Source organism: Myripristis murdjan, chromosome 12, assembly GCF_902150065.1.
Source record: "Myripristis murdjan chromosome 12, fMyrMur1.1, whole genome shotgun sequence".
Taxonomy (NCBI): domain Eukaryota; kingdom Metazoa; phylum Chordata; class Actinopteri; order Holocentriformes; family Holocentridae; genus Myripristis; species Myripristis murdjan.
Genome location: NC_043991.1, coordinates 27,012,660 through 27,025,341, shown reverse-complemented (window position 1 = coordinate 27,025,341; position 12,682 = coordinate 27,012,660). Strand labels below are relative to the sequence as shown.

Here is a 12,682-nt window from a genome sequence, read left to right as displayed (position 1 = left end):
ATGCCAATAGTCCAAAAATACAACGGTACCCATTTTTCTATGGCACAATAGGTACTGGAGGTATTTATTTGGATTTTGTATTTATTTAGATCTACCCTTCAGCGGGCTGTAACATTCTTCCGGAACTGTCGGGGGCAGTATACACAAGATTTACGCTTGTTCAACTGTGGGCCGAAGAAGAGACAAGCACACATGACCTGAGGCTCGTCCTAAAGAAACACAAAGAGCTGTATGTGGAAGGATTTTGTGTTCAATGCGGATACTCAGGGAATGATGATAAATTTGCTAAACAAAATATTCAAACAGTGCCATCAAAGTTTCCCATTAAATACATATTTCTTTTTCTAATTATATAAAAGCCCACTTATTAGTTCAATATTTTTCTCATGTCTCTGCTGGATACTGCAGTTGAAATTCTAAGCAATCTAAAAAGTTGATTTTGTCACAGTTGACTTATTGTTTGTATTAAATACTTGAAGGCTTAAATACTTGAATGTTCAATAGATTTGAATAAAGGAATGTATTTTGAAGTAATGGGACATTTTCTTTTTTTTTACCGTTGTATCGAAACAGGTATGGAGAATTGTGGAAATTCACTGGTATTGGTAGTGACTAATGAATGTCTGGCATCATGACAAACCTAATGACAAGTGTATTTAAAAAAAAAAAATCCATATGTGTTGACATGCCTATGAAAGTCTGTCTCTATTGGTAGAGATATTACTTCCTCACTAGAAGTGAGGGATTTTATCAGAAGGCGACACACCAAAGATAAACATATGATTCAGCAATCACTACATTTGTCATCTTACGACATGAAATTCTGTTCCGATAAAAAAGAAACAGGAAAGTTCAATAACAACGCCCCAACAAACAAATAGCATATAATGATAATCACTATTTTGTTATCTACGACATAGATTGGTATCAAGCTAAAACAGAAATACTGGAAAGCATAATTAGAGAAATGGCAACCCCTGTACCCCTGTTCAGGAGTATTTTGGGTTTAGTCCCAATGATTGCCACATATAACTTTATATTGAGATGACATCTTCCAACAACAAAAAATCAGGTTATCAGCCACACGATTTTATTCAACTGCCAGTCTGAAGCATCACCTGGTCCTCCTGCAAGGTATGCTGAATCTATGGAGGAGGGGCGCTTACTTCCTATATCTATTTATTATTACATGGGCCATATGTATTTAAACCCAGCGAGACTTGTCTAAGTAGGCTAACTGCTAATTAGACACACAGCGTTGCAGGCTAGACAATGTAACACCTGCTACAATGACTTCTATCACCAGCAGCTCAGCTTTCAAGAATTTCCCAATTTTGGATCAATAAAGTATATGTATGTATCTATCTCTTATTTCCTTTTTTTCTTTTTACACAAATACTGTCACATATTGTACACCCTGGTGAAATGTCAGCACAGTATGAGGATATTGAGAAATAGATAATGCCCAAGCCTATTGGATGCTGCACTGAACCATGGTGGGGCTGGCCCATTAAGACCTTACTAAGACATGTTCAGTGAATTGTGCCAATTTGGAAGAAGAAATAGTACAGATCCTTGCTTAATTATGAAAATATAACTTTAAGTTGCACTTTGTGCGGCGTGAGTGTGATGTTGGCTTCTGAACCTATTTTGGTTCAGAAGCCAGTGCCTTGGATCTCTTTGTATTTTCTATAGAGCACCCAATCCTAATGTCTTAGCATCTAAGAAGCTTTCCAACCCCCTATCTGTTTTTCAAATACATGCTGTCTTATGAGCAGTGGCTACATGTGGTGACCATTCCAGTGTTAAGCCTTGCACACATACACCTCAAGATCCTCTCTGCAGAAAATAGCTGACCTAAATCTCAGCTTCTGAATGAGCTTTGTACAAGAGGCTCACTGTGTAGCTACAAGGAAAGCCATTTTTGTGTTTGTGTTATATGTTCAGTAGCTCATGTGTCTTTCCAATGTTTTACAAATCTTGCTTAAATTTTAGATAATGATGCTCACAGAAAATTATAAGAAAAGTCTGTGTTAAGCTGTGATATGTAATTCTGCCTGCATCACCAGACGTAATACTCTTAAACCCGAGCCTGGCATCGGCAAACCAATTTGCAAATACGACTTAGTGTGGAACCTCTGATTTCCAAGTCTCAACAACCATCACAGACCAAAATGCCTCTGGATGCAACTGGACAGACCGACAATCAATCAGAGCAACAAAACCGGCAACGCAGCAACAGAAAAATGTAAAAAGAGTTGAGTTTGTTCTTGTTCTTTTAGAGAAAATATACTGTCTAGTTCATTTGAAACTGTCACAATCGCACAATCAACAGACCACTCTACGTCCACGGAAGCCATCTTGGTTGTTTTATGAAACTGCCTCAGCGGTGTTTCTCTGTCAGTCATCGTACCAAACCCACCCCATATTAGATAAATGGTTGTGACTGGCCCGACACAGGCCATGTCTGGTGGAAATCTGTCTGAATGGGAGGGGGGCTAGATCAACCCGTCACAGCAAAATACATGAGCTTGCAGATTCGTCTGGCTCCCAGGCTACCTAAACCCAGCTGAATTTAGCATATATTCCTGCAGTTTAATTGCTGTGTGCGTCTCCTCCCAACTACTGTAACCAAGTCCCTTATGGAGGCTGAGGCATATGCAGCTGACCACATATAAATCAGTAGGTATGAGTGGGTCTAAGTACAGGTGGGGGCTGGCACCATCAGACAGATCAGATTTTATTGCTATTACAGATGCCATTACACTGCATTATGGAGTAGTGCTTTTCATGGCTGCTACAAACGAATGTGTACCCACTATTCCCACGCAGCAACAGTGGAAGAAGTTGACATTTAATCAAGGCTTACTACATCAAACAACTATTGTTCTGCAAAGCAATCAAAAACATGCCACCATACAATCTAAGACAGAAGAGTCTTTGTGTTCTGGGCTAGACCTGAGGACATTATTCAATGGTATTTCGTATTTAATTCCATAAGTGCGGGACCCATCCAACAAAAAGAAAGAGGGGGCGAGGCGGTCGGTGTATTACAGGCTGAGCCAGGTGTCCTTGCCTGTTCACACTCACTTCACGCACGTCGTACTGAATGAATGGGATGCTGACGAAGATGACATGATAAACTACAGGGAAAATGCCCAACTTGCACTTAAAGACAGAACAACAATTTGTTGGTTTTGCTGATATGCATATTATGAAAGTTATTCTGGGTAAGGGTGTGAGCCAAGTCAGAAAATGGGGTCATATGGTTTTCCGGTGGAAAAAGAAAGCACAAATAGAGGGAGACTAAATTATTTCATGTCGAATAATCTGCAGTTGCTGGTGCTGATCCAGCTGTGAGACTGCCTTCAGCTGATCTCGCCAGCAGGATGCAGTCCAGATGCCACTTTGTAGCTGACCCAGCTCCCTCACTTTAATAAAACATAAATAGACGGATAAACACCAGACACAGACACGCTATGTACCTACACACAAAACATGCTCTTTTACACATGCCCGCAAACAAGTACAACTGTGACGTAACATATAATCTCAAATGTTTGCAATTTTGCTCTCTCATACTTCTCTCTCACTCAGAGGCACACATAAAGCTGTTGCAAACACTCATTTTATCCATCTCTGGGTGAGCCAATTGGAGGATGGGACAGTCAGAGCAAGGAATTTACAATAAATAATTTTGAATTACTTCAGTGTTACAGCTATGTCATTTAAATTGCATCTTCCTCTGCTTAAGTATGCCCTGCTCCCAATGTGATAACAAAACTGATAATAATAGTGGTACTGAAAGCCAATAATTTGCTATTTGCTATAAATATCTATACCATTATACACCATTTCTTGCTAAATACACTTAGTACTAGGAACCTGGATCCCACAATCAAAATCTCCTATATCTCCACTGTTTATCCTTACCTCGCAGGTGTTGTAGTCCTCTGAGTCGAGCAACAGGCAGAGTTTCGGCAGAAGCTCTGGCCAGTTTTGTAGCTCTCCCTTGGAGGCGATAGTGGTGATGAGGATACCTGTGAGGGGGGGGGCAACGCTCTTAGTTACCTTGTTGTCATAGACCTTGTGGGAATGCACAGAAAGAACACTCTCACTGATAATAATACAAGAACATACATGATGTGATTCGATACAGCCTTTAAATGCACTAAATACACAGCTTTTAATAATCCGTTAGTATGGAGGCATTCGCTTTGTTTATACAACACTAAATTTTGATAGTGACAACACACTAATCTAAAGTATTAAGATTTCCATTTTAAATCACCATCACAGACAATACACAATAAAACAAGCAGCACTTGCAATATCCCACCATAATCACCATGATTATATTAACCATTTATGCTAATAAGATCATTAATTAAGCGTAATAATGTATGAATTGGCAATTTTTTTATGTCAGTTTCTCTTCATAACGCGTGGGTGGTATTTATATGAACTTCATGTCTTAAAATGTTCAAGAGTTGTAGTAGCTTCAAGAAAATACATTTTTACTCATTAATATGCAAATTTATGCAGCAAGGTGATCTGAAATCTAATCAGATAATCTACTTTAAATGGCGATATGTGCAGACAGCCAGACACACACAGACACCACTATGACGACAGAATATTGTAATATCTTATTCTTTTATTAAGTTCAGTTTACTTTAATCAAACACTTCACTCACACATCCTGTAGTGTTTCAGGATGAGATCACGCACGTTTGACTGCATCAGTTTACATCCCTGAATTAGCCTGGATGATAATGTTTGGTGACATCTGTTCCAGTTTTTAGGGCAAGGTCGCCATGATCCTGACAGTAATACAGGTATATTTTTACTTTAAAACATTGCCTTGTGCAGTTTGGATGTAAAAGTCAGGCCTGGCCATATAAACCAATGTTACACTGCATAATGGATAGAGAATTTATTAATATAAATATTTATGTAAAGTTAAGCCTGATTGTGGGAAACACAAACTAGTTTCTTTCCTAAGTTCGTTTGACCTCCACTTATGTCTACTCTTGCATTTTTTACTCACTCTACTCTACCTGCACCCAATTAACAGCAGTTTAACTCCTTAAAAAGGTATGGCTACCATTTCCGATTACCACACACCCCCATACTGCACATCACATGCGAGGCAAAAATAGTATTTTCATGACATTGGTAGAGGTTGAGGCACAGCTCCTAAATCACATGCGGCATCCCTCTGCAACTGTTTCCATGCCGTGTATTTTATGATGAGGCAGTATACCAGCGGCACCCCGCCTCCACTCCAGCGGTATTTTTGGAATCTAAAATGGTCTGTTGCCATATGAGCTAAAGGTGATGTATGGTTTAATCTACACCATGCCACTGAGCTCATGTCCTGCTAGAATTTGGTCAACATGCAACACTGGCACCCATTAAACCTGAACTAAGTGATTTCAGAATCTATTAACAATCCTGGAACTAACCTGTGCTTTATGGTGACTTTTGTACTCCTACTTATAAGGAAATACCACATCACTAGACCCAGTCATTTTGTGGTTCATCTCCTTCTTTTCTTTGTTGTCAAATTCCAGCCCAGACTGTAGCTCTGTCCACTTCACCCCCTTGCTCAAGTTCATTCAAAACATTCTAAAGATATCCAAATTTCGGATCAGTCAGGCGAGTGCCTCTGTTGCTGAAATTCAAAGCGGTTGTTTACCTTAAAGCTAATAGCCAGCAGCTTCACCAGATTTTCAAACTGGAGGTCAGAGACAAAATATTCCAAGTTATCTAACTAGAGCCGTAGGAGCGTGAAATGTATCCCACTTCCATCCCAAAAAGGCATTTTGTTCGCCTTAACTTACAACTAAGCTGCCATGAACACAGAACCCAGAACCCCACTGTTTTTTTTTTTTTTTTTTTTTTTAATTATTTATTTATTTATTTTTACAAACTTTAGGTTGCTTGTGTAACTGAAGTTCTCAGAATATCATGAGAGAGATGTCTCTCTATGCGATGCACCTCCAAGCATTTTCCTCAGAAGCGTTTATCTCATTACACCAATCCTGATTGGCTGGTGATCGTGAAATCCAAGTCAGGTACTACCTACCCTTAAATAGCTTGCACTATGACACTGGACATTATGGCCAGATTTTAATCTGTTCAACTCATCAGTCTCAAGCGCTGCAAGCATGGAGGAAACATGCAGTGTCCTGACAGCCAAAGCCACTGTTTTATGGCCCTCTCAGTCATGGCGGACAGGGATGGGTCTGCTTTCTGTGGCAGTGAGGGGTTACTGAAATCCAGAGAATCCAGAGAAGAAGCCCCTTGCATCAGACTTTTACTGCTGAATGGGTGGTCCTTCCATTAAATCGAAACCTCCTTAAAAAGCTCACGGCAAACTGGGATTATCTGTTTTGCCATCTTCTTAGCCTGGGGTAATTTTTTTCCCCTTATAATGTGATCTGGTGGCCATTTCTACAGCAGGCCAGGGAATATTCAGCCTGGATGCAGCATGTCTGCACACATCCCATATATTCATGTTGGGAGCAGGAGAAGCTAGCATGCTCTCATCCTTGCTCTAGGAGGAAGTCACAGCAGGCTTGGCAGCCTGACCGGAAGGGATAAACATTTTGTACTCATCCTCCGAAGCAAGAAGAGGTTTTTGGATGGCGCTGCATTGTAGCTATTTAAGGGTAGTTGGATCTACCTCACGCGGACATCGCAATCACCAGCCAATAACGACTGGCATAACGAGATAAATGCTTCTGAGGAATATGCAGGGAGGTGTATCCCATAGTGAGATATCGAAACAAATGCTATGAATGAAAATGCAGTTTGTGCTCTCAACGCCCTCTAGTGTTCAGAAATCACTTCCTGCAGCTTTAAGAATCACGGCTGATGGAAAGTTCAAATGAGACACACCGGCTAAAATCAGTGCCTACTGCCATTCAGAGTACCAGCTGTATTATTACTGCATTTCCTCTGTATTCAGTGCTTTCTACTCAAGCAATGCAAGCTATCAGAGCAATTATTTTAGCATGGAAAAAATGTGCATGACACCATTGTCAGCCCAATGTGATATCTGCTTCTGGATTTCTGGGCAGAAATGTTGGGCTATTTTCTGAAAGTGTGTAAAAGCTGATTCATGCTTCTTGCTGTCTTGTTTGGTTTACACATCATCAACAGCTATATGCATATTTGTGCCAATGTGCTCAGACACTGCGCATGCACACTGGAGAGGTCACAATGCAATGATTCGCTCGATCATTGCTTTTAAGAAAATGCCAGACTTGACTGCTACTGCATCACTATGGCAACAGCTCAGCCTGTTCTCTCAAGCTGCTTTGACCACAAGAATCATGAACTGACTGACATCCACACAGCCCATGCAACCTAACCCCACCGTAAATGCTGCAAAAAATGATGAGAAGCATAATTTTGAAGAGAGCTTTAAGAGTTTCTAGCCAATCATTTTTTGTCAAGGTTTTCTGAATCAGTGGTCTCATATTGCCAAGGCACTGCATGGGATGACTGTTACATCACAGCATTAGCTGCTAGGGGTGAAAAGGGTCATAGTCTGAAGTGACTATATGTGGCTAGACTAGTGATGGTGAAGATGCTACGTGGCCAGAGATTTGAAAAATAACAAGCAGCCTTTGTTAGCTCTTTCTTAGCAAGCATGGAGTTACATTTAACAGAACACTTTTTCCACAATAAATAAATAAACAGCTAAATCAAAAATATGTGGTTACAAGAGCCAAAGCCAACTTTAACAATTTAAATCAAACTAAATCAAATTAAACATGACTTAATAGCTCATGGTAATGAGAGAGCACGGCCATTACAAGACTGTCTCAGTTGGACACTTTCAATACCGCATTGTATCAGTTGCATTTCCCTTTAAGATAGCCTTACATGATTAACTACAACCTCATCTTCAGCTGCTGGCACTATGGGGGAAAAAAATCATTCAGAGCTTGAGCTTGCTTATCGAAGAAGCATTAACCATTTGGTTAGCTTTAGGCTAGGTTTGAGTGTGTTTCATGTCTGGCATGTGACCAAAGGTCATGCATTTAAATATAAAAACATTTCTTCGTCATAAATCACAAGTAAAGCTGGAATGTAGCAACACTGACAGGGGGTGACTATGAAAGAAGTGACGAAAACACTGATTTATCCAAAAACATAATTAATGAAAAGCTTTCAAATTCAGCAACATACTTTTTTGGGGTTCTGTATCAACTGATGTAATTCAGTTTGACCCTAAGAAGTACTGAGTTCTGAGACTGATGATATATCAATGCTCAATGCAATCCAAAGTTATTCTGTTGTGATGTATTGTAATTTACTTTTTTTTGGTGTACCCATTTCATCAGCACCTGTCAGATCTATACTTAAACTTTACTTAGTGATGAATTTCCACATCCAGAAAATAGACGTCAACATGTTGCATTTGGCTGTGCATTATACACTCAGGCGGAAAGAGCAACACTGATAGTACAGCAAGAATTCTTCCTCATCGAACAAAGTCAAGTCTATTGAGGCTATGGACAGTGGTGAAATCAGCATCTTTCCCCTGTCAACCATGGATTTCTCCCTGTATGATTGTTGGTTCAAAATGTGAAGACATCAGTTTAAAAGATAAATATATTAGTTATGGGTAGGGAGCAGGTGGTCTGAACAAACACAAAGGCCAAACAACATTTTCTTGTGACATCTTAACAGCAAAACTGCATATTCAGTGAAACCAGAGGATTCAACTTACCCACAGTGGCCCGGATAAGGGGAGAAGAGTCTCCGATGTTTTGGAGACACTCACTCTTGATGAAGTCAGACACACCATTGGGGAAGTTCTGATAGTGGGCTTTCACATTGTTCTTCAGTATCAGCCCACTCAGGGATCGAGTTGGCTCATCTTAGGGGGAGGAGAGAGGTGCAAGGTACAGACTGTAAAACAGTACTGTTCAATTTTTATTTAACTGAGAGCAAACACACCGGTAAACACATTAAAGGTAACAGGGAGTGAGAGTTAATGCCTGAGTTATTAGCTGCCTGTCTCGGTAATTAACTGTTCACAGGATCCCACTGACAGCACATTCCCTTCCCCTGACCCCAGCATGATGCGCTGAAGCTGCAGAACATAAACACAGGCACTGTAGTTCTACAATCCTGCTTTAACGGTGTGAAAAATGCAGAGTGCCTGACTAGAAACTGAGAAAAGCTGAATCTATGATGAATCCAAACAAGAAGCTCTACTGAATATTATTTGTTAATGCCAATATTTGTAATTACACCCAAAGTGATTTTGCAGTGCCTAGCTTTACATGTGAAAAACCAAATCTCCAAACAAGTGGCAAATATTTACAATATCTGCTTTGGTCGGTACATCCTGTAAAGTGGTGGCTACAGTGTGGACTTCCATTGATTGGATGACCAATCATTTTTTCTTTCTTCCTATCTATGGCTTCTTGCATCTCAACTAGCAGTGATACTGCAAACGCCATCCTAACATGTCTTAACTCAAACATTTGGGTCATCTACTGTGCAGACAGTCAGGTCAAGAGTTGATGGTGCCAGGCATTAGGTTTAAAATTAGAGTGACCCATATTCTGAGTGCCACATCATCTGTGGCAAAGATGCCATCAGGTCACTCAAGCCATGGCCAGACAGACCTGTCACTAAGCAGTTACATAAAGGTGACATGTGTAATGTTCACACTGTGTCGTACCATGACAGCGGCAAGGATCACAGAAACTGGAATTGCACATAGACAAACTACTTACCTTCTGATTTCAACTTTGTGAGAACAAATATCAAATAGTTGTTAAAGTCTGGATACTGGTTGAGCTGCTCAAGTCTCTGGAAAATGTGGTTGAGGAAAACAATGTATGGACATTTGGCCTCGTATAAGAACAGCATACAGTCATAGTGCTAGTGTCATCTGTAAACTGAAGGTGGATAACAGCAAAGCAGCCTGTTTATTTTAGCATTGTAGCTTGCAACAACTTTAGAAAAAGTGGAAAAACAGGGACCGGAAAAATCACTGGAATGATGTTGTGGTGTGTGAAATCTGCTAGACGTCCAGAATACACCTGTAATCAACAACCACTGGCTTACAATGGGACATCCACTCCCTCATCATGTTCATAGCTCACACCCACACGCACCCTGAAGTCTGCTCTGTGCGTGTTTAATGATTCGACCTGGGGGTCACCGGTGATTATGAGATGGTGGGTGTGCATGTTGTGACGTGACGCTTTTGCATTAGTGCACAGAGGATGAATGTAAATAAATAAAAACAGAAGCAAAACTAATACACACGTAGGAGAATTTCAGAAGCACCAGTGCCATGTAACAGTGTCCTCTATCCAAACTCAAGGACGTAGTAATAATCACGACACATCGGTGCAGACCTTTACCTTGACTGACTCAAAATAATGAATTTGCAGCTCACAAAGATAGTGTATAAGATATGACAGATTTATTACCCTAATCTAACATACATCTCATACAACAAAAACTTGCATAGTTCATACTTTCAGCCAGATATTTATCCCTGACTTTGCCATTTCCGCTGAATGTCAAATTTGTGTCCAGTGCTTGCCCGCCACTCAGGTTGAGGCAATCAGGTTATTTCACACATCTAAACTTCCTTGTATCCTTATTTTCATGATTTGACTCTGGCCAGGTTGTGATGGTTGGCTGCATTGTCAAATGATGCAAGCCACAGATATCAATAAGAATATGAACAAATGTGGTGGCATTCAATGTTCATGTTTTCATTCAAGCTTAAAGCTAAGGAGGCTTTGGCAGAGAAATGTTGTGAGCGGACTTGATTTTTCATCATCCCATGATAGCATGTTTACATGCAACGACATATTCAACATGTTTCCCATACTATGCCTTAACAGTGTACACACCTTCAACAGCACGTCAATTCTTTTAACACTGTCTTATGAAGAAGGCTTTGTTCTCAGGCATAGAGGATTTTTAAAGTCTTGTAATATGTGTCCAGCACGAGTGAACAGGCACGACTTGTTGGCGCCTCTGTAATTAAATCAGTTTGTTATTACAACACCTTTACAGTGCATTAGATCGGCACTGATGTACACATTTGAACGAGAAATATTACAATATCTCTGCAAATTCACAGGTCAGCCTAATGCTGCGGTTGTCCAAATAATATGAATAGTTAGCCATTATTCTGAGATCACTTGCTCTACAGTATAATCTGGGCTGAGGAAAGCCCTGAGCAGCACACACTGTACAGGACTGTAAGCAGTTACTGGCATATTTGTGCTGGAAGTTACACTCCACGGACTAGAGGAAAAGAAATAAAGCACAACCCAGCCACTTTACCGTTAACTACATGAGAATAGAGTGTATCGGCAACAAAAGAAGACAGCCTATTGCACATGAACCAGCGACAGCCTGCTTGCTAATAACGTTAGGGCTAACCGCGGCTAACAGCACCGTTAGCCTGTTGAGTCTACCTACAATTATCCTCCTCTGCAAGAGACAGACAACATGTTTTAACATCCACATCTGGTCGAGAGAAGGATACTTGCTGGACGGATCTCTGAGTGGACGTATCTGGCGACTGTGACTCTTTCAAAAGCTGTAAAATTTGTTGGAGTCCTTGCTCATCTGGCTTCCACTCGCACTCCATCTTGATTTGCTGCAGCGAGAAAAAACAGTGAATTTGACATTAACATTACATGAGCCAACGGTAGCGCTCGGTATTATGTTTTCAGAGGAGCAGAACAACGCAGAATATTAGCGTCAAGCGACTACATAAAACCATTTTGGCGGTACATGAGAGCTCAGCTGTTGTCCACCAACGTACCCAAGTATGACTGACTTTCTCCTGAAATGTGACCGTCTGTCTGGCTGCTCTCAGACATGGGCCTGTCAAAGCTGGAACATCCGTTTTCGCAACAAGCTGGAAAGCTGCTGGCCATACAGATTCATGTCGCATTTAACTAGCAGCCTCCTCCGGCGAGAGGGCTCTGCCGGGTCCTGGTGCTCCTCAGGTTTCATCCCAACATGGACCAACATGGACCACTAAAACAAAAAAAAAAAAAAAAAAAAAAACCCTGAAAAAAACACTGACTTTCCGAGATTAAAGTGGTAAATTTACGAGGGAAAAAAAACATAAATGCAATGGGGGAGGATGGGGCGTAAAGTCACAAATTTGCGAGAAAAAAATATGAAATTCTCTGGGATTAAAATCGCACGTTTAAGAAAAAAACCCAAATTTATGAGAATTTTTTTTCCTTTTCTTTTCTTTTCTTTCTTTTCTTTTCTTTTTTCTTTTTTTTTTTTTTTGTAAGTCGAGGAACCACAGCTTTTGCTAAATCCAGTTCTTGGTTCGTGGTTCCTTGAGAAAAAAAATATTCTCCCAGTTGTTTTTTTTTTTTTTTTGTAACCTGACTTCTGCACAACACAACTGATGGTCCCAACCCCATTGACAAAGCAAGAAATTCCACTAATTAACCCTGATAAGGCACACCTGTGAAGTGAAAACCATTTCAGGTGACTACCTCTTGAAGCTCATCGAGAGAATGCCAAGAGTGTGCAAAGCAGTAATCAGAGCGGCTGGCTATTTTGAGGAAACTAGAATATAAAACAGTTTCAGTTATTTCACTTTTTTTTTTTTGTTAAGTACATAACTCCACGTGTTCATTCATAGTTTTGA

At 40.3% G+C, this 12,682-nt stretch overlaps 1 protein-coding gene across 1 annotated transcript in view; it reads right to left on the bottom strand.

The window, feature by feature from the left end:
* Positions 1 to 12,052, bottom strand: part of tnpo1 (transportin 1) — a 34,782-nt gene extending 22,730 nt beyond the window's left edge. Inside the window, exons 1-5 of the mRNA XM_030064778.1 lie at positions 11,831 to 12,052; positions 11,549 to 11,662; positions 9,768 to 9,843; positions 8,750 to 8,899; positions 3,934 to 4,040 (exon numbers count right to left, since the gene is read on the bottom strand). Of these exons, the coding sequence (XP_029920638.1) occupies positions 3,934 to 4,040; positions 8,750 to 8,899; positions 9,768 to 9,843; positions 11,549 to 11,662; positions 11,831 to 11,962 (579 nt within the window). The 5' untranslated portion in view covers positions 11,963 to 12,052. The remainder of the gene's footprint in view (positions 1 to 3,933; positions 4,041 to 8,749; positions 8,900 to 9,767; positions 9,844 to 11,548; positions 11,663 to 11,830) is intronic.
* Positions 12,053 to 12,682: the final 630 nt, after the last annotated feature.